This window comes from Ranitomeya variabilis, chromosome 7, assembly GCF_051348905.1.
Source record: "Ranitomeya variabilis isolate aRanVar5 chromosome 7, aRanVar5.hap1, whole genome shotgun sequence".
NCBI classification, from domain to species: Eukaryota; Metazoa; Chordata; class Amphibia; order Anura; family Dendrobatidae; genus Ranitomeya; species Ranitomeya variabilis.
This window is the reverse complement of record NC_135238.1, coordinates 204,070,899-204,094,131: the sequence shown is the minus strand read 5'-3', so window position 1 is coordinate 204,094,131 and position 23,233 is coordinate 204,070,899. Positions and strand designations below refer to the sequence as shown.

The 23,233-nt window shown below is 44.3% G+C and overlaps 1 protein-coding gene across 5 annotated transcripts in view; it reads left to right on the top strand.

The window, feature by feature from the left end:
- METAP1D (methionyl aminopeptidase type 1D, mitochondrial) overlaps positions 1-23,233 on the top strand; it is a 217,926-nt gene that overhangs the window by 135,416 nt on the left and 59,277 nt on the right. For all 5 annotated transcript variants that reach the window (XM_077272698.1, XM_077272699.1, XM_077272702.1 and 2 more), the window contains exon 6: positions 21,613-21,776. In XM_077272698.1, the coding sequence (XP_077128813.1) occupies positions 21,613-21,776 (164 nt within the window). The remainder of the gene's footprint in view (positions 1-21,612; positions 21,777-23,233) is intronic.

The following is a 23,233-nucleotide window of genomic DNA, read 5'->3' as shown; positions in this document are numbered from 1 at the left end:
GGTGATACGCAGGAGAAATCTAGTATGCGATTGTGGGAAGAAGAGATAAGAGGGGAGTAGAGAAGGAGATCATGTGAGGATCGGAGGTTACGTGTAGGTAAGTACCGGTAGACGAGGTCACAGATGTATGGAGGAGACAGGTTGTGGATGGCTTTGTACGCCATGGTTAGGGTTTTGAACTGGAGTTTGTGGGCAATGGGGAGCCAGTTTAGAGATTGGCAGAGAGGAGAGGCCGGGAAATAGTATGTAGAGAATAGTTTTCTTTCTAGGTTCACCCTTATACTAAACGAAGAGTATATTTACATAAAAATGAGAGAAATATTAAGGTTGTTTTTTTTTATAGAAAAATGTTATGAATTGATTTGGCTTTAAACTGTGAACAATAATCAATGGAAGTCCATTGGTGTATAGACCTTGCTGTATCTTCAGACATTAGATGCAATTAGTCTGATCTTTCTTAACTGTCTTTTGTGACTGATTTTTTTTTCCCTCATACACATCTGGCTCTGTTTCTTCCCCCACGGTTTTAGCCGATGACATAGGGATTTCACAAAGCATGCTTAAAAAGGGCCTCTTATGTCATTGACTGGGAGAGGTCAAATGACGAGACTACCTACTACACCACAAAAATAAAATAGTTAAGAAAGATAGATTAGAGATTTTGGCAGGACCATTGAGTTATGTTTCTTTAGGCTAAGCCATGATTGCCTTGGTTTAGTATTTGGCTTGTTCGTTGAATGGGATATTTCAGGCATCGGAAGCGATTTTGCCTTTGGTTTGATTAACAAACTTTGCCTGTGGCTACATTAACTCTGAAGGCCGGCAAATGCAAACAAAGCTTCCTTATATCAGTGCAATGGGAAGACAGTTCAAGATGTTTCCACATGTGTTGCTCCGGTTGGATTTTTTTTTGTTTCTCGGAGTTAAGGCTTGGCCCTTAGAGTTGATTTATGATCTCCAAATGGCTTCTAAACAACTGGATGTTTTGTCTGGTTTTAGATTGATATTAGTCTGTTTTCTGATATGCCTGTGTTATTGCTCACATTGATCTTTTTTCAGGACATTTGCTTTACTTGACCGGCCATGTGCATACATTAATTTTCAATCATGTTTATAATTTATCCATCTTGTGTAAAGCACTTTAACTTATAAATCACTTATGTAGTTCTAAATTGGAAACGTGTAGATTTAGTGTGCAAATCAACTTAATAATACTAAGTCTTTAACTGTTGCAATTTCAAAATGATATATATATATATATAATGTAATTAAAACATTTAATTGAAGGAATTGTAAAATGATTGAAGCAACTGTAAATAAATCGTTTAATGATAATGGAATAACCAGCGCACTGCAAATAACCCAAGCTCTTGATGTTGCTTTAAGGGGTGTAACTACATCAAGAGCATGCGTGCAAGGGTGTAACTACATCAAGAGCTTGGGCACAGGGATGTAACTACATGAAGAGCTTGGGCGCAGGGGTGTAACTACATCAAGAGCTAGGGCGCAGGGGTGTAACTACATCAAGAGCTTGGCTACAGGGGTGTAACTACATCCAGAGCTTGGGCACAGGAGTGTAACTACATCCAGAGCTTGGGCACAGGAGTGTAACTTCATCAAGAGCTAGGGGGCAGGGGTGTAACTACATCAAGAGCTTGGGCACAGGAGTGTAACTTCATCAAGAGCTAGGGGGCAGGGGTGTAACTACATCAAGAGCTTGGGTTAAGGGGTGTAACTACATCAAGAGGTTGGGTGCAGGGGGGTGTAACTACATAAAGAGCTTGGGTTCAGGGGTGTAACTACATCAAGAGCTTGGGCGCAGGAGTGTAACTACATCCAGAGCTTGGGCACAGGAGTGTAACTTCATCAAAAGCTTGGGCGCAGGAGTGTAACTACATCAAGAGCTAGGGCACAGGAGTGTAACTTCATCAAAAGCTTGGGCGCAGGAGTGTAACTACATCAAGAGCTAGGGCACAGGGGTGTAACTACATCAAGAGCTAGGGCGCAGGGGTGTAACTACATCAAGAGCTTGGGTTAAGGATTGTAACTACATCAAGAGCTTGGGTTCAGGGGTGTAACTACATCAAGAGCTTGGGTGCAGAGGTGTAACTACATCAAAAGCTTGGATTAAGGGGTATAACTATATCATGAGGTTTGGTTAAGAGGTATAACTACATGAAGAGCTTGAGTGCAAGGGTATAACTACATCAAGAGCTTGGCCACAGGGGTTGCACCTGGGTCCTTGAGCCTAGAGGGGGCCAAAAAGATCTTTGGCCCATATGGAAACACCAGTACGATTAAAGACCCATGATAGTTGCGGTCCCTGTTGGAGATTTTGTATTGGGGCCCATGTGCTTCAATTTATGCCACTACTTGGGCTCATACACAAATCAGAATCTAATGCACAAACCATGCACAGTAGGGCACAGAGGACATATGGCTTCTTTGTTATGGCGCCCCAAAGACCACATCAGTTTTTGAAGCAATATAATATGTGAGTGTGTGTGTGTATATATATATATATATATATATATATATATATATATATATATATATATATATATATATATATATATATATATATACTGCTCAAAAAAAATAGAGGGAACACTAAAGTGCCACATCCTAGATATCACTGAAATATTCCAGTTGTAAATCTTTATTCATTACATAGTGGAATGTGTTGAGAACAATAAAACCGAAAAATTATCAACATAAATCACAACTAATATCCCATGGAGGTCTGGAGTTGGAATGATGCTCAAAATTAAAGTGGAAAATTAAGTTACGGGCTGATCCAACTTCAGTGGAAATGCCTCAAGACTAGGAAATGCTCAGTATTGTGTGTGGCCTCCGCGTGCCTGTATGATCTCCCTATAATGCCTGGGCATGCTCCTGATGAGGCGGCGGATGGTTTCCTGAGGGATCTCCTCCCAGACCTGGACTAAAGCATCCGCTAACTTCTGGACAATCTGTGGTGCAGCGTGACGGTGGATGGTGCAAGACATGATGTCCCAGATGTGTTCAATCAGATTCAGGTCTGGGGAACGGGCGGGCCAGTCCATAGCTTCAATGCCTTCATCTTGCAGGAACTGCTGACACACTCCAGCCACATGAGGTCTGGCATTGTCCTGCATTAACCCAAAAGATACAAAGTATCATAACACACCACTCGAGAAACAATATAAAAAGGGTAACAAACTTTATTTAAAGTACATTAAATGCTAAAACACGTAACAACAAACACTGAACAGTAAGAGGAAGGATACAATATACCCGATTAAAGTGCACAAAAATTGAGATTGAGGTAGAAAGTAAACCAGGCTTTAGGATAGAGTTAGTACATATCTATAATATAACGCTGGGAGCGTCACTCTGTCCGAAGCCTTTATAGACTGCGCAAGCGCCGGCGCAGTCTGGACCCCACAGAGTGATGCTCCCAGGAGATCGCGGTATGCGTAAGCACTGAACGCACACCGCGATCTCCAACGGAGAAGCAGGGACGAGCCAGGAGGCGGAGGGTGAGTATATTTACCTGTCCCGTTCCACTGCTGCGTGCTGCTCCATCCTCCACCTGCGACGTTCAGTTCAGAGGGCGCGATGACGCGCTTAATGCACGCCGCCCTCTGACTGAACAGTCACAGGCAGAGGACCCCGGAAGACAGAGAGGCGCGCAGCAGTGGAACGGGGGACAGGTAAATATAGCAAGTGCCGGGGGCCTGAGCTAGCGGCGACTCTGGCACCTGACCCCCACAGTGCGCCGGTGTCCCCGCCTGCTCAGGCCCCCAGCACTCGGCACCCAGCACAGCCGCCCGCACTCTCAGCACCACCCCGCACAGCCGTCCGCACTCTCAGCACCACCCCGCACAGCCGCCCGCACTCACCACCGCCACGCACAGCCGCCCGCACTCTCAGCACCACCATGTACAGCCGCCCGCACTCACCACCGCCACGCACAGCCGCCCGCACTCACCACCGCCACGCACAGCCGCCCGCACTCTCAGCACCACCGCGCACAGCCGTCCGCACTCTCAGCACCACCCCGCACAGCCGCCCGCACTCACCACCGCCACACACAGCCGCCCGCACTCTCAGCACCACCACGCACAGCCGCCCGCACTCACCACCGCCACGCACAGCCGCCCGCACTCACCACCGCCACGCACAGCCACCCGCACTCACCACCGCCACGCACAGCCGCCCGCACTCTCAGCACCACCACGCACAGCCGCCCGCACTCACCACCGCCACGCACAGCCGCCCGCACTCACCACCGCCATGCACAGCCGCCCGCACTCTCAGCACCACCACGCACAGCCGCCCGCACTCTCAGCACCACCCCGCACAGCTGCCCGCACTCTCAGCACCACCCCGCACAGCCGCCCGCACTCACCACTGCCACGCACAGCCGCCCGCACTCACCACCGCCACGCACAGCCGCCCGCACTCACCACCGCCACGCACAGCCGCCCGCACTCAGCACAGCCACGCACAGCCGCCGGCACTCAGCACAGCCTCCCGCACTCAGCACCGCCACGCACAGCCGCCCGCACTCAGCACAGCCGCCCGCACTCAGCACAGCCACGCACAGCCGCCCGCACTCAGCACAGCCACCCGCACTCAGCACCGCCACGCACAGCCGCCCGCACTCAGCACCGCCACGCACAGCAGCCCGCACTCAGCACCGCCACGCACAGCCGCCCGCACTCAGCACCGCCACGCACAGCAGCCCGCACTCAGCACCGCCACGCACAGCCGCCCGCACTCAGCACAGCCACGCACAGCCTCCCGCACTCAGCACAACCACGCACAGCCGCCAGCACTCAGCACAGCCGCCCGCACTCAGCACAGCCGCCCGCACTCAGCACAGCCGCCCGCACTCAGCACAGCCACGCACAGCCGCCCGCACTCAGCACAGCCGCCTGCACTCAGCACCGCCACGCACAGCCGCCCGCACTCAGCACAGCCACGCACAGCCGCCCGTACTCAGCACAGCCGCCCGCACTCAGCACCGCCACGCACAGCCGCCCGCACTCAGCACCGCCACGCACAGCAGCCCGCACTCAGCACCGCCACGCACAGCCGCCCGCACTCAGCACAGCCACGCACAGCCTCCCGCACTCAGCACAGCCAACGGCACTCAGCACAGCCGCCGGCACTCAGCACAGCCGCCGGCACTCAGCACAGCCACACACAGCCGCCCGCACTCAGCACCGCCACGCACAGCCGCCCGCACTCAGCACAGCCACGCCCAGCCGCCCGCACTCAGCACAGCCGCCCGCACTCAGCACAGCTGGCCGCACTCAGCACAGCCGCACTCGGACAGTAGAGCCGGAGAGAGAAAGATGAGAGCAACATATGGCAGAATGGAAATAGGAACAGGCAGAATGAGTGCAGCACATTACAACAGAATGGGGGCACAGGATGGGAGCAGCACATGACAGAATGGGGGCGCAGGATGGGAGCACCACATGACAGAATGGGGGTGCAGGATGGGAGCAGCACATGACAGAATGATTGCGCACGATGGCAGCAGCACATGACAGAATGGGGGCGCACACATGACAGGATGGGGGTGCAGGATGGGAGCACATGACAGAATGGGAGCAGCACATGACAGGATGGGGGCACTAGATGGGAGCAGCACATGACAGAATGGGGGCACACGATGGGAGCAGCACATGACAGAATGGGGGCGCACACACATGACAGGATGGGGGTGTAGGATGGAGCAGCATATCACAGGATGGGAGCGCAGGATGGGAGCACATGACAGGATGGAAATGCAGGATGGAGCAGCACATAATAGGATGGGGGTGCAGGATGGAACAGCACATGACAGGATGGGGGCGCAGGATGGGAGCACATGACAGGATGGGGATGCAGGATGGAGCACCACATGACAGGATGGGGGCGCAGGATGGAGCAGCACATGACAGGATGGGAGAGCAAGATGGGAGCATACCAGGATGGAGACCATATACCAATATAAATGCTCGCCACCCGGGCGTAGAACGGGTTCAATAGCTAGTGATAGTAATATCGTATTAGCATGCATAAAAAATTGATCCTCCTTTGCCAAAACTTTGCACAACTTTTCCCCTTGACAAAGCAAGAACGCGAAACACGCGTTGGTGCTTCTTTCTGAGACTGAGGACAGGCGGACTTTATGGGTATGTGTTGGTACTGACATTAATCCTCTATGCACTTGCACTTTTTATTTTGGCAAAGGAGGATCAATTTTTTATGCATGCTAATACGATATTACTATCATATGTACTAACTCTACCCTAAAGCCTGGTTTACTTTCTACCTCAATCTCAATTTTTGTGCACTTTACTCGGGTATATTGTATCCTTCCTCTTACTGTTCAGTGTTTGTTGTTACGTGTTTTAGCATTTAATGTACTTTAAATAAAGTTTGTTACCCTTTTTATATTGTTTCTCGAGTGGTGTGTTATGATACTTTGTATCTTTTGGGTTAGTGTAAGCTTTCCACACCCCTTCTATGCTTCCTATGGGATTTCCTTTCATGGTGGAGGAACCCTCTGATTAGCATTACTATGTTTATGGACATTTTTGTTTATTGTCCTGCATTAGGAGGAACCCAGGGCCAACCACACCAGCATATGGTCTTACAAGGGGTCTGAGGATCTCATCTCAGTACCTAATGTCAGTCAGGCTACCTCTGGTGAGCACATGGAGGGCTGTGCGGCCCTCCAAAGAAATGCCACCCCACACCATTACTGACCCACTGCCAAACTGGTCATGCTGAAGGATGTTGCAGGCAGCAGATCGCTCTCCAGACTCTGTCACGTCCGTCACATGTGCTCAATGTGAACCTGCTTTCATCTGTGAAGAGCACAGGGCGCCAGTGGGGAATTTGCTAATCCTGGTGTTCTGTGGCAAATGCCAATCGTCCTGCACGGTGTTGGGCTGTGAGCACAACCCTCATCTGTGGATGTCGGGCACTCAGACCATCCTCATGGAGTCGGTTCCTAACCGTTTGTACAGACAAATAAACATTTGTGGCCCGCTGGAGGTCATTTTGCAGTGCTCTTCCTGTTCCTCCTTGCACAAAGGCTGAGGTAGCGGTCCTGCTGGGTTGTTGCCCTCCTATGGCCCCCTCCACTTCTCGTGGTGTACAGGCATGTCTCCTGGTAGCGCCACCAGCCTCTGGACACTATGCTGACAGACACAGCAAACCTTCTTGCCACAGCTCGCATTGATATGCCATCCTGGATGAGCGGCAGGTTCACACTGAGCACATGTGACAGACGTGACAGAGTCTGGAGATGCCGTTGAGAGCGATCTGTTGCCTGCAACATCCTTCAGTATGACCGGTTTGGCAGTGGGTCAGTAATGGTGTGTGATGGCATTTCTTTGGAGGGCTACATGGCCCTCCATGTGCTCGCCTGAGGTAGCCTGACTGCCATTAGGTACCGAGATGAGATCCTCAGACCCCTTGTGAGACCATATGCTGGTGCGGTTGACCGTGGGTTCTTCCTAATGCAGGACAATGCCAGACCTCATGTGGCTGGAGTGTGTCAGCAGTTTCTGCAAGATGAAGGCATTGAAGCTATGGACTGGCCCGCCCATTCCCCAGACCTGAATCCGATTGAACACATCTGGGACATCATGTCTCGCCCCTTCCACCAACAGACAGACAGGAGTTGGCGGATACTTTAGTCCAGGTCTGGGAGGATATCCCTCAGGAGACCTTCTTAATATGCATCTTGAAACAGCCACACTGCTAGTTTTCAGAGAGTCCTGTATTTCAACTGATGTTATTTGTGAGTTTTTCTTTTTTCTACCTGACCGTGGTTTTGTTTTTACAGAGCCCCTGATTTTCCATTTGTTAATCACAGTTTGAACGCTGCTGACGGGCATTAGCAATACCTTGGATACCTTTTTGTATCCCTTTCCTGTTTTATACAGTTCAACTACCTTTTCCTGTAGATCCATTGACAATTCTTTTGCTTTCCCCGTGACTTACAATCCAGAAATGTCAGTGGCTGGATGAAAGTTGCAAGAGTCTGTCTGTATCCCAGAAACTCCCTCAGCTTTTATGCACACACACTGATTAGAAGCAAACAGGTCTCAGGTGAGGATGTTACCTCAGCCATTCAAACCCATTTGTGTCAATTTCTGTGCATTTTATCAGGCCAAAATCACCAGGGCATGTGAACTTTTGTTCTGGATATAGGGTGGAAAAAAGAATTTCCACATCATCAGTCACACAGTGTTTGACTGCAGATATGATATTCTTACTGTAGGATGCTGGATTTTCTTTGAACCAAGTAGGATTTGTGCTGCCCACAAAATCCTGACTTTCTATTTTTCCATACCAATGATTATTAGGGTTCATGTAAGTGGCAGAGCCTGGTGTACAAAGCCTGTATGGCAGTAAACGGAGGTGGTATATTTCAGGTGCTGCATGTACGGAGATATTCTTATGCATGTACACTCCATTCTCACAAGGGACTTTGAGACCTCAATTCTCTGGATTATAGGGAAGCATGTGCAGACCCCCCATAGATCTTACAATTATCACTTATCTTATGGGTAGGTGATACATTTATTTAGTGTATTTAATGAGAATGACAAATCTTAACCACCTTGATAACTAAATACTTATCTATATATATAAGAGGCATCGTGATTACTTGATAATCCCACCCCCTGCACATTAGCTCCGCCCCCACACATCACCACACAGCCCTGCCCCCCACCACATTACCACACACAATCCCGCCCCCCACCATATTACCACACACAATCCTGCCCCCCCCACCACATTACCACACACAATCCCGCCCCCACCACATTACCACACACAATCCTGCCCCCACCACATTACCACACACAATCGCACCCCCCCAACACATTACCACACACAATCCCGCCCCCACCACATTACCACACGTAATCCCACCCCCCCACCACATTACCACACACAATCCCGCCCCCCACCACATTACCACACATAATCCCGCCCCCCCACCACATTACCACACACAATCTCGCCCCCCCACCACATTACCACACATAATCCCGCCCCCCCACCACATTACCACACACAATCCCACCCCCCACCACATTACCACACATAATCCTGCCCCCCACCACATTACCACACACAATCCCACCCCCACCACATTACCACACATAATCCCTCCCCCCACCACATTACCAAACACAATCCCGCCCCCCCACCACATTACTGCACATAATCCTGCCCCCCACCACATTACTGCACATAATCCTGCCCCCCACCACATTACCACACGCAATCCCGCCCCCCACCACATTACCACACGCAATCCCGCCCCCCCACCACATTACCACACACAATCCTGCCCCCACCACATTAACACACACAATCCCGCCCCCCCACCACATTACCACACACAATCCCGCCCCCACCACATTACCACACACAATCCCGCCCCCCCACCACATTACCACACACAATCCCGCCCCCCACCACATTACCACACACAATCCCGCCCCCCACCACATTACCACACACAATCCCGCCCCCCACCACATTACCACACATAATCCCGCCCCCCCACATTACCACACAAGGCTCTGTCCCCCCACATTACCACACGAGGCTCTGTCCCCCCACATTACAACACGAGGCTCCGTCCCCACACATTACCACACGAGGCTCTGTCCCCACACATTACCACACGAGGCTCTGTCCCCACACATTACCATATGAGGCTCCGTCCTCACACATTACCACACGAGGCTCCGTCCCTCCACATTACCACACGAGGCTCCGTCCTCACACATTACCACACGAGGCTCCGTCCTCACACATTACCACATGAGGCTGCATTACCACACGGGGCTCTGTCCCCACACATTACCACACGAGGCTCTGTCCCCACACATTACCACACAAATCCAGTTTGCTTTTGATTTTACACACTGAATAAAATGTATTAGTATTATTCTGATTTTTAATTATTATTATTATTGTTATTAACTTCATTTTAAGTTAATTTACCACCTGCGTAAGCGCTATTGAATGTTGTCATTATTTACTTTAGTTTAATCACCAGCAGCGTTAATTAGATAGCAATGAGCATGCCGAGCGTTAGCTGGCTGGAAACAGCTAGTTTGTCCATATTACTTGAGTCTGTCTTTTGAGTTACAGCTTCTATTCTTGATGGACTTGCGTTCATGTTTTAATAATAATGGGGTCACTTTCTCCGTTTTCCAATCCAGACATGCTCAGTTGTATAGAGGTCTGAGCCTTGGGATGGTCATTTAATTATTCTCAAAACACAAGAAGCTTTTTTTTGTCTAACTATGTATTTATTCTTACAATAACCCCTCCTGACCTCACACACGGTTTTCCTAAAGTATCACATGATGTATAAAAACTATCAACACTCTCGATGCTTTCAATTAAAAAATGAATCACCAACTCCAGATGTTGATGTACTTCCCAATTTGCACGGATCCTCCAATAAGTTTGGCTTATGGTTGTAGCCAGGATTTCAGTCATTATTCATTACTTTGGAAGCGTACATACTGCCTACTGAAACGCAAAAAGTTCTAAAGTTTAGGTTCATCAGGCTAAGAATCCCTCCGCCACATCTCATTGATCTGTTTTCGATTTTCTAAAGTGAATTGTCTCCTTTTATTCTGTTTTGTCTTCTTGACAGCTACTCTACTTTTCAGCCCTTCAGTCTCATAGTGTTGAGCGTAATGCACAATTCACATGTCTGTGTTTCTTAACGGCATCCGGTCACTTATGGCATCCATGTGTTGCCCGATCATAACATGAACCTCTATTCATAGAAATTTTTGAGTTTGGTCAATGAATGGGACCAAACTCGGATAGGTCATTATTTTTTTTTTTGCCAAAAAAGAACGTCTTAATTCATTCAGGCCATAATGTGTTCTGTTCAAAACATGGATACCACATATATACACAATTTTTAACGTGAGAATTGCCCCTAGGGTGTGGTCATGAGAACCTTTTAGATTTTTTCAGAACTGAAGTCATTTGATTTAGAAGTAGTAGTAGTTATTGCCATCTTCTTTCCTATTTATATTTCTTTAAATTTTACAACACTTTGTTTTATTGGGGCAAAGCTGTAGTAATCAACGCAGGCGTGATCTGGTGCACAGAGCATTGTAAGTAATAAAGAGGCTGCAGCGCTTTGAGGCTCTTCACACAACTGATCGACAGGGAAGCCGAGAGTCAAACCCCCTCAGATTGGAAAGCTCAACAATATCAAAAGGATAGGCCAGTTTATTGGACTAGAAAACCCTTTCAATGCAATTCTAACTTTATTTTTATTAATTAAATATTGCCTTTAACTTACTGAACTATGGCCTGAAAGTGGCAACTACAATATTGAAATTGCTATAAATATGATTTACTAGAATGATGTACAAATATTGACAAAAATACCTTTATCTATAATACTAAGATATCTCTGTAATGTTAGTGTGGCTTTCATCCCAATTTAGAAGTTCTGGGATTCAGATCACAGTCCGTGAGAACACAAGAAACACCCAAGCATGTGATTTCCAACGATCTCCTGGGGCTTTCCCAGAGTGTTCCTATATTTATAGGTTTTAAAGAATATAGTAGTCCTGTACATAGAATTAGGCAGCTCATTATAGATGAGTGGATCGATCTGCAGAGGTTAGGGTTTGAGTTGAATTTCCTGAGATTCACAGTGTCACACAAATTCGAACATTTTGAGATTCGATTTGCGGTTTGCAAAAAAAAAAAATCCCCATTTCCCACACTGCTGAAGCATCAGAGAGTGGGGTAATATCATTTTACATGGTAGCCCAGGCTTTTCTATAATGCCCTGCAGCAGTGACATCTAGCTGATTATCATACCTTGTACAGTGGTGGTCAGTACCTGGATCATCATGGATCAGCAGTTCCCAGTGGAGCATGGTTTATACGACAGTTGTAAGTTGGTAAGCTCTTATAACCAATGGGGTCTTCTATTTGTCCAGTAGATTGTAAGCTCTTATGTTCAGCAGGGTTTTCTCTGTCTCTCCTGTAATGTGTAAGCTCTAATGATTTGCAGGGTCCTCTCTCTCGCCTCCTCTCCTCTCCCCAACATGTATTTGCTGAGCAATTAGAAGCTCTCCAGTATTAAGATTTACACAAATTTATTAGCTGCAAAACAAATATTTTGTGAAAATTTTGCTGTCTTCATATTCAAATTTCAAAAGATCTGATGATGTTGACGATCATACATGATAGCAAATAGCAGAATTCATAGCATCATCATTAGTAACAGACACTCCCTATGACCACCATGGTTAGTCACACCGCTCATCACTTCTTTGTTCTAGTCTTCTCGTGAGAACTACCACATCCTTAGGCCTCATTCAGACATCTGTGATTTTTCTCATACTGTACATGAAAACACGCACCGTTCACTAGTGTTTTGGATCTGACATTTATCAGTCTTTGGTCAATGTTTCAGTTTTACCATTGGTGATTCATCAATGATATTACACCTATGAAAAATAAGCAAAAAAACCCAAAAAACTTCTATCCATTGCAATGTTAATCACCGCCATCACATATGCAGCACGCCGTTGTGTCATCCATGTGCTATGATTCTCACTGAGCCATAGACTTATATGGGTCATTTTGATAAAAAATGGACTTCTCTCCATGATTTTTTGTGGACACGTGGTCCTCAAAAAAATAGACATGTGAAAAGCTCCATAGACTCTGTAGGTACATGTTCTGTTCTATTAGTGAAAATCACTGATACAACACTTACCTAATTCGCAAACATTCTAATGAGGCTTAACTGTGAGATTGGGCATGACTGAAGACATTTACCGCTTCCTTACTCTAACAGTATGCAATAGAAAATATGGAAATCGCCTAATTTTAGTAGCAATGCACAAGAAGTTGCAAGAAGAAATTTTAGGACTTTTTTTTGTTTTTTAACAATCAGTTGTGTCTGGATCAGGCTTAAAAAATAAACTACCAGACGCAACTTATAAATTGCAAGAAAGCTTGTCATGTCAGTAGAGATATTCGTGCACTTGATGTAGATGTGGGTATGCGGTAAATGAGAATGATCCCATTCACAGCAACCTGAGATCTTAAAAATGGTGAGGAAACAAAAAGTGTTTTAGAAAGTTACAGATGTTTTTATTATTCCATAAAGAAGTTTAAAAGAAATCTGATATCATAAAATGACTGTTCAAACCAAGCACAGGAGATCGTTGGCCCCCTTGGTGTGACCATCAATTCAGTGCACCTTTCCATCTACCGTACTTGTTTAGCATCTATCTCTTCCCCCTCTTTCCTTAATTGATAACTCTGGCTTTACAGGAGCAAGAAGAGTAGGGCAGAGAGATGGATAAGTAGATGGAAAAGATGCATTGAACTGTTGTGCACGCTTAGTGTGCACCAAACATTTCTGCTTGGTTTGAACAGTCATTGTCTGCTGAGAGATGTTTTTTAATTTGCATAAAACTGTAAAATCGATTGTGATTTTTTTTTTGTTTAACTACCATTTTGGTTGCCTAGTCATATGATCTTACTGTTTACTTAAAATCGGTCCACATAGTCTTAACTAATGGCACATATCATGCAGATTTTTTAAAATGTATTTTAGAAATATTTAGAATTGTCAATATCTGTGGAGTTGCTACAATTGCTTGTATACACGCATAAGCTCAGAAACGGATGTTGTTTTTATCCTTTTAAGTCTATAAACAGGATTAAAGTTATGTTTTCATTGGCAACATGGTTCCTATTTATAATGAAAACTGTTCTTGGATCGACAACACAATGAAATAACAAATTTACCGAATAGATTTGTTCACAACAACATTTGGATGAGGCGTTCATGAAACACTCAATACGTATCTTGTCCCGTTGGTATAATGGTCATTGCTGGTGCTGACACAATATGTCCCTTAGACACTCAGGTGAGGTCTCTAAGTCATTGAACTTTAAGGCCGGCGTCACACTCAGCGTATGTAAATACGGTCCGTTTTTTACGGCCGTAATACGCAGAAAAGTCCCCAAAATAGTGATCCGTATGTCATCCGTAGGCAGGGTGTGTCAGCGTATTTTGCGCATGGCATCCTCCGTATGTAATCCGTATGGCATCCGTACTGCGAGATTTTCTCGCAGGCTTGCAAAACCGACATCTAATGGATTTATGTGCTCAAATGATCGTTAAAACATATATACAGTGTGTATATATATATATATATATATATATATATGTATATATATATATATATGTCATTGCAGACCCCCCAGTCCTGTCTCAATACCAAGATAGGTTATTACACTTGGGGCTGTTTAGTTTGGAAAAACGAAGACTAAGGGGTGATCTTATGTTAATGTATAAATATATGAGGGGACAGTACAAAGACCTTTGTGATGATCTTTTTAATCATAGACCTGAGACAGGGACAAGGGGGCATCCTCTACGTCTGGAGGAAAGAAGGTTTAAGCATAATAACAGATGCGGATTCTTTACTGTAAGAGCAGTGAGACTATGGAACTCTCTGCCGTGTGATGTTGTAATGAGTGATTCATTACTTAAATTTAAGAGGGGACTGGATGCCTTTCTGGAAAAGTATAATGTTACAGGGTATATATATTAGATTCCTTGATAGGGCGTTGATCCAGGGAACTAGTCTGATTGCCTTATGTGGGGTTGGGAAGGAATTTTTTTCCCCAATGTGGAGCTTACTCTTTGCCACATGGTTTTTTTTTTTTCCTTCCTCTGGATCAACATGTTAGGGCATGTTAGGTTAAGCTATGGGTTGAACTTGATGGACTTAAAGTCTTCCTTCAACCTTAATAACTATGTAACTATATATATATATATATATATATATATATATATATATTCTGTATTTATATTTAATTCAGCGCGATATATGTGAAAAGCCGGTAATTCAATTGCCGGCTTTTCATTTCTCCTTCCCAAACCCGACAGGATATGAGACATGATTACATACAGTAAACCATCTCATATCCCTTTTTTTTTTTTTGCATATTCCACACTACTAATGTTAGTAGTGTGTATGTGCAAAATGTGGGCACTGTAGCTTGTAAAATAAAGGGTTAAATCGCGGAACAAATTGGCGTGGGCTCCCGCGCAATTTTCTCCGCCAGAGTGGTAAAGCCAGTGACTGAGGGCAGATATTAATAGCCTAGAGAGGGTCCATGGTTATTGGCCCCCCCTGGCTACAAACATCTGCCCCCAGCCACCCCAGAAAAGGCACATCTGGAAGATGCGCCTATTCTGGCACTTGGCCACTCTCTTCCCACTCCCCTGTAGCGGCGGGATATGGGGTAATGAAGGGTTAATGTCACCTTGCAATTGTAAGGTGACATTAAGTCAGATTAATAATGGAGAGGCGTCAATTATGACACCTATCCATTATTAATCCAATAGTACTAAATGGTTAATAAAACACACACACATTATTTACAAGTATTTTAATAAAATAAAGACACATGGTGTTGTAATATTTTATTAGACTCTTAATCCACCTGAAGACCATCGTCCTGAAACAAAGTTAAAAAAACAAACAATATTCCATACCTTCCGTCGTTATGTCCCACAATGTAAATCCATCTGAAGGGGTTAAATCATTTTACAGCTAGGAGCTGTGCTAAAGCACTCGCTCCTGCCTGTAAAACCCCGGGTACTGAATGGAAAGCAGTTTGATCTGTAGTTACCTTGAGTCGCGGTGATGCGCCCTCTGCTGGATGTCCTCATATGAACTCGAGCGTGGGAACTTTTCCAAGGCTCCAGTTCATGAGGACATCCAGCAGAGGGCGCATCACCGCAACTCAAGGTAACTACAGATCACCCTGCTTTCCATTCAGTACCGGGGTTTTACAGGCAGGAGCGAGTGCTTTAGCACAGCTCCTGGCTGTAAAATGATTTAACCCCTTCAGATGGATTTACTTCGTGGGACGTGACTGATCATCAGAAGTTATGAGATATTGTTGATTTGTTATTTTTACTTTTTCACAGAACGAGGGTCTTCAGCTGGATTAAGAGAATAATAAAATATTACAACAACCTGTGTCTTTATTTCATTAAAGGACTTTGTAATAACGTGTGTTTTATTAACCATTTCATACTATTGGATTAATAATGGATAGGTGTCATAATTGACGCCTCTCCATTATTAATCTGGCTTAATGTCACCTTACAATAGCAAGGTGACATTAACCCTTCATTACCCCATATCCCACAGCTACACGGGAGTGGGAAGAGAGAGGCCAAGTGCCAGAATAGGCGCATCTTCCAGATGTGCCTTTTCTGGGGTGGCTGGGGGCAGATATTTGTAGCCAGGGGGGGGGGCAATAACCATGGACCCTCTCTAGGCTATTAATATCTGCCCTCAGTCACTGGCTTTACCACACTGGCGGAGAAAATTGCGCGGGAGCCCACGCCAATTTTTTCCGCCATTTAACCCTTTATTTTAGCAGCTACAGCACCAAAATTTTGCACATACACACTACTAACATTAGTAGTGTGGAATATGCAAAAAAAAAAAGGGATATGAGATGGTTTACTGTATGTAATCATGTCTCATATCCTGTCGGGTTTGGGAAGGAGAAATGAAAAGCCGGCAATTGAATTACCGGCTTTTCTCTCTAACACCGGTGCGTATTTCTCGCAGGTCACACTGCTGGTTCATGTGTAATCCGTATTTTTCTCGCCCCCATAGACTTTCATTGGCGATTTTTTTGCGCAATACGGTGACAAACGCAGCAAGCTACGATTTTGTACGGCCGTACAAGACCGTATAATACGGATCAGTAAAATACGGCTGATAGGAGCTGGGACATAGGGAATCATTGGGCCGTGTGTTATGCGTATTTTACGGACGTAGTTTATGCGCTCATACGTCCGTAAAACTCGCTAGTGTGAGGCCGGCCTAATAGTGATGAGTGAACGTGCTGGGATAAGGTGTTATCGGAGAATGCTCAGGTGCTAACCGAGCGACCTTGGCATGCTCCAAAAATATGTTCGAGCCCCGTGGCTGCATGTCTCATGGCTTTTTGATGGCTTTAATATTCAATCACAATTACCAATATTCAATTCAATCAACATCACCCTTGTGGGTTTCTTTCTTTATGCACAGATATATGACCATATTGCCATTACTATGTATCCTATGACTAAGGGCACTGATGTGCCAGAAACGCTTCACGTTTTGTTTTTAATCATGTTATTCACTTAATACATTTTTTAATTTTATTTAGTGGAAGTTTGTGCTGAGCTTCATCCTCTCCTCCTGTAATATATTTAGTGCATAATGGTTGGGGAAGTTCATACTGTATATATTCAAAGGTTGGGCTTAGCCCATAGTGAGAGAGATCAGTCCCAGTAAAAAGGGACGGCTTCCTGATATCGACTCAGATAGGGAAGTACAGTAACCAAGTGCAGTGGGCTGCTATCGTCAGCAAGTATCTATTGTTCATGGCAGTGGGACACCGTACTAAAATCCCTTGCAGACATTCCTGCAATGTCCGGAGCTCAGGCCTCGGTATCAGTAGCGATGCGGAGAGTGTGCCATGTTAAGGAAATAAGGAATGAGAAGTGTGGTGCCCGATACTGCGTGTTGCAATCTGATGAACTTGAGCTGTGCTAGCCTTTGGTTTTTGAAAGTAACCGGGTGTCCCTTGATCTATGTGCAGCAGCTCCTGAAGATGGAGGCCTTGTGACAGCAAAGGTTTGCGGCCTACAAGTCTATTTGATCCACCCCACCCATGACAGCACATTGGGACTGGGACCCGATTTTCCTGTAAAGTGCCGGGGCATTTTGTAGTACCAGCTTGGCCATGGCTACTGCCTGTGGTCACTTTGCACATAGTAAAGAACGCCACTACTATAGTCTGTGGTCATGAAATAGTGTAGACGTCATTACTGTAGGTACTACATATTGTAGAAAATAGCAGTGCGACCGTAAATTTACGTGTGTGTTTTGGGTTGTTGTCTTGCTACCAACCAACCTTTTAGCTAACCAACGTTCTCTTGAAAATTAACTCCTAGACAGATGTTCTGACTTTTTCCTTTAGAATTTGCAGGTATAATTAAGAATTGATTGTTTCAACAATGATGGCAAGCCATTATAGCACAGGTGCAGCATAACAGGTCCAAACCATGATACTACCATCACGGTGTTATATTTGCTGTAATGCAGAGGATTTTTTTCTCCAAGCATAACTTTTGTCATTTAAATTAAAAATCTCCAACTTAGTCTCATCCATTCACAAGACATTGTTCCAGTAGGCTTCTGGATTGTCCGGGGGATGTTTAGCAAATTGCAGATGGGCAGCAATGTTCTCTTTTGAATAGCAGTGGCTTTCTCCTTGAAATCCTGCCATGCACATCATTCTTCAGTGTACCGTTGATGTTGGACTCGTAAACATTAACATTAGCTGTGTAAGAAAGGCCTTTAGTTCATTAGAGGTTATCTTGGGTTCCTTTGTGATATCCTGAACTATTATACGCCTTCTTAGTGAATCGATTTTGTTGGTCTTAAATCTCCACCCTAAGGGTACCGTCACACAGTGCCATTTTCATCGCTACGACGGCACGATCCGTGACGTCGCAGCGTCGTATGATTATCGCTCCAGCGTCGTAGACTGCGGTCACACTTTGCAATCACGGCGCTGGAGCGATGCCGAAGTCCCCGGGTAACCAGGGTAAACATCGGGTTACTAAGCGCAGGGCCGCGCTTAGTAACCCGATGTTTACCCTGGTTACCAGCGTAAACGTAAAAAAAACAAACAGTACATACTTACATTCCGGTGTCTGTCCCCCGGCATTCTGCTTCTCTGCACTGTGTAAGCACCATAGCCGGAAAGCAGAGCGGTGACGTCACCGCTGTGCTCGCTTTCCGGCCGGCAGGCGCTCACAGTGCAGAGAAGCTGAGACGCCGGGGGACAGACACCGGAATGTGAGTATGTACTGTTTGTTTTTTTTACGTTTACGCTGGTAACCAGGGTAAACATCGGGTTACTAAGCGCGGTCCTGCGCTTAGTTACCCGATGTTTACCCTGGTTACAAGCGAACGCATCGCTGGATCGCTGTCACACACAACGATCCAGCGATGTCAGCGGGTGATCAAGCGACGAAAGAAAGTTCCAAACGATCTTCTACGACGTACGATTCTCAGCGTGGTGTCTGATCGCAGTAGCGTGTCAGACACAGCGATATCGTAACGATATCGCTAGAACGTCACGAATCGTACCGTCGTAGCGATGAAAATGTCACTGTGTGACGGTACCCTTAGTCCACAATCCGTTTGTGGATTGGTGAAGTCCAAACTCTTTAGAGATTGTTTTGTAATTTTGTCAACCTGATCATCATCAACAAGTCGTCTTCTGAAGTACTCAGAAATCTCTTTTGTTCCTGCCATTTTACACTACCACAGATGTGTTGTGAAGATCAGACTTTAATAAATCCCTGATATTTAAATAAAACAGGTCATCCACTCGCACGTGATTGTCACCCCATCGATTGAAAACACCAGACCCTAATTTCACCATTACATTATCTGCTAGTCACATACTTTTGCCTCTGCCAAGATGTTGTTAATCGATCAGGTTCCTTAAATATAAAAAAAAGTCTAATGTTTTCGTTTGATTTGGCTCGCTCTTTATCTACTTTTAGTACTTGTGTGAAAATCTGATGTAGTTTTTAAGTCATATTTATGCGGAAATCTGGAAAAATTCTGAAAGGTTCACAAACTTTCAAGCTCCACTGTACTTCTTTTTTAGAGCATGGTTTAAAAATGATAAGTTTTTGGTCAATGAGTAACTTTTTGGTTATTGTTTTTTACGCCAAAGAGTGTCTGAAACATCTTTACCGCTGTATATTCTATTCAATACATGAATACATAATGCAAAAAAGGGAACCTGTCATAGGATTGTTTACCTCAAACGAATGACATGTATGTACAGATGCTTTCATGCTGATTAAATTCATACCTTGATTGTAGAAATCCGTGTTGCACTTTCTGAGAAATCCAGAGTTGACATTGTATGCAAATGAGCTGCAAGTGCTTTGAGTTGGGGCATTGCACTTGCAGTTCTCCTGCCCATGCTCCCTATTCCCTGCCTGCCACCTGCATCCTGTGTCTGACAGACAGGTCATTCTTGTTTCAGTGAGCTACCTTCCCTAACCAATCAGTTACAGGAGGCAGGCGGGCAATATGAAGGAAGGCAGGAGAGCTGCAAGTGCAATGTCCTACCCTGATGCACTTGCAGTTAATTTGCATATGATCTTAATGCTGGTTTTCTACAATGAAGGTATGGCTTCAATCAGAACTTGCAAAACAACTGACTCAGAAAAAAAACAAATATTATATATAAAAAATTTATACTTTATTAATTCAAAATACCAGTGCACTATACAATACCGTCACCAAGACACAAAAACACATATGTTACAATAGAAAAGGCCAAGGATAGTGCCTTGCCCTGCCTTTAAGTCTCAAACAACCCTAGCTGACATCGGAGGTTGGCACCCTATATCCTGCACAGTGGCGCCCCCGCTCCACATTGACTGTCCCTTCTATCCATTATGTTCCCTAATTGGAACTGGATAGAAATGTCTTATAGATTTATCAAATATGGGACTACCAAGAGAAACAGGGATAATAATAGTCAAAATAGAGGGCCTAATTGTATAAACCCTACCCTGTCCATGCCTGACAGCGGAGGTTGGCACCCTATTAAAGATGAACGACAGTTGGAAGGTCTCCTGTTAGTTTAAGCCCTTGGCATATGGTGATTTGGCATAAAAATTCACTTTTAATACCATTTTGGTCACGGATGATTAACATGCTACTAATTTTCTAATTTTGCCGTGTACCATGACCTTCAAATGTTTTTAACGTAACCCTTATATTAGTTTTATAATGGTCCCACATCCAAAAATAGTGGCCATTGTTCTCCAGCTGCAGCCATTCTAACCGTGATGGAAACCTTTTTATTCATTGCAGCCGACACCTATTGGTTCTTTAATTTTAAGGGAATGAGGAATAGCCTCAAAGTCACTGCACATAGGTTTTCATTGAAAGCTGCCCACAATTCAAGCAAAAAATATAAAGTGATATTTATAATATATCTATAATCCACTGCTCCATTTGTATTTTTTTTTTTTTTGCAAGAACGTGACTGCGCCAAAGCTTTCACTAAGGAAAGCATTTGCAGATTTCCTTCTTGTGCATTGCTAGGTATGCCCCTAATGTGATATAATTACAGGCACAAAGAAGCGTATCATGTCTGCGGTAGGATTGTCGTGGAATTTATAAGGGTGAAGGTGATTATGCGGAGGGGGCGCGCGATGGCTTAAATGCGCTGACCCAGCTGCAAGCTGTTAATGTAATGATTTTAGGATGGCTGAAGCTATTTCTACCATCCCTACAAGTCAGAATAACCTTCGTTATATTTTACCCTGATCAAGCTGCATCCATGAAATCCATAATCCTTGATGGATGTCGTTTCCCACATAATGTATCGTCATCTAAATGAAAACAATTCTGAAGTTCTAATCTCCAGAATGTAACATTTGCGTATGTCTCAATCCATTAGGTGTATAGCGGTGGATATCATGGGGACACCTCTGAAACATTTCTGGTTGGAAACGTGGATGAAAATGGACAGAAGTTAGTGAAGACCGCCAGGAGATGCAGAGATGAAGCAATAGCAGCCTGCAAGCCAGGAGCTCCCTTCTCTGTAATCGGAAACACAATCAGGTGACCAGCGGAACGTAGTGACAGGCGACGGGAAGGCTGGCAAGTGGGACAGAGGTTATTGGTAGTCTGGAAGGAAGCTGATGACATGTTTTATGATTCAAAACCATCATTTGACTGATACCAGTGTGCGAATGACTACACTGTACTGCTGTGCTTGGGCAAGAAAGATTTTTGTAAAAGTGAATTACCTGTGGGTCAGTAAAGATAACTGCATAAAGAGACAAAGATGTCTATAAAATAACTGACTTAAAATGTTAGACCTGGCTGCAGACAGCCTTGAAAAGCAAACAAATAGAATATAGCGCTACAATAGTATTAGTGAGTGATACAAACCATATACAATGCCGTAAAATACTGATAATAGTATTATTGCTAATATAATCATTGATCAATATAACACTATCCAAAAATCAAAATAGGAAAGATAAAAGAAAAGTGTAGATTCACAGTCCAACTATGAAAACGTACATCATGTAGGAGTCAAAAGTGAAAAATAAAAAATATATATTTTTCTACTTATTTTATGAAAGTAGGGTCTTCAACTTCCATAGCACAATATTGGGGGGTACACATTGTAGCAATTACCGGAATCAGTGCTCCACATGGATAAAACATATTTTTGAATCGCACTGATACATTAGGCAATTTTTGGTGTCCAATGTATATTTGAGTCATCTTTTTGCAAACCTTTTTTTCAGATTTTTTTTTTATCCTAGACAGATATGTAAAAAACCATATAGAAAATTGTTGTTTTTTTTCTTACGGTTTTTCTTATGGTTTATATTGAACCCATGTTTTCCCAATTTTTCCCATCTTACAGTTTTTATCCTAGTTTATAGCAAACCCATCTTTTTCACTATTTTTTCAAATCTTATGGGGTTTTTTTTTCTGGTTCATAGTGAACTCATCTTTACATATCTTATGGTTTTGATTCTGGTTTGTAGTGAACCCATCTTTTCACTATTTTTCCCACCTTACGGAATTTATTCTGGTTTATAGTGAACCAATCTTTTCTACTTTATGGTTTTTATTCTGGTTTATAGTGAACCAATCTTTTCTATTTTATCGTTTTTATTCTGGTTTATAGTGAACCAATCTTTTCTATTTTATCGTTTTTATTCTGGTTTATAGTGAACCAATCTTTTCTACTTTATGGTTTGTATTCTGGTTTATAGTGAACCAATCTTTTCTATTTTATGGTTTGTATTCTGGTTTATAGTGAACCAATCTTTTCTATTTTATCGTTTTTATTCTGGTTTATATTGAACCAATCTTTTCTATTTTATGGTTTGTATTCTGGTTTATAGTGAACCAATCTTTTCTATTTTATGGTTTGTATTCTGGTTTATAGTGAACCAATCTTTTCTATTTTATGGTTTGTATTCTGGTTTATAGTGAACCAATCTTTTCTATTTTATGGTTTGTATTCTGGTTTATAGTGAACTCTTTTTTTTTTT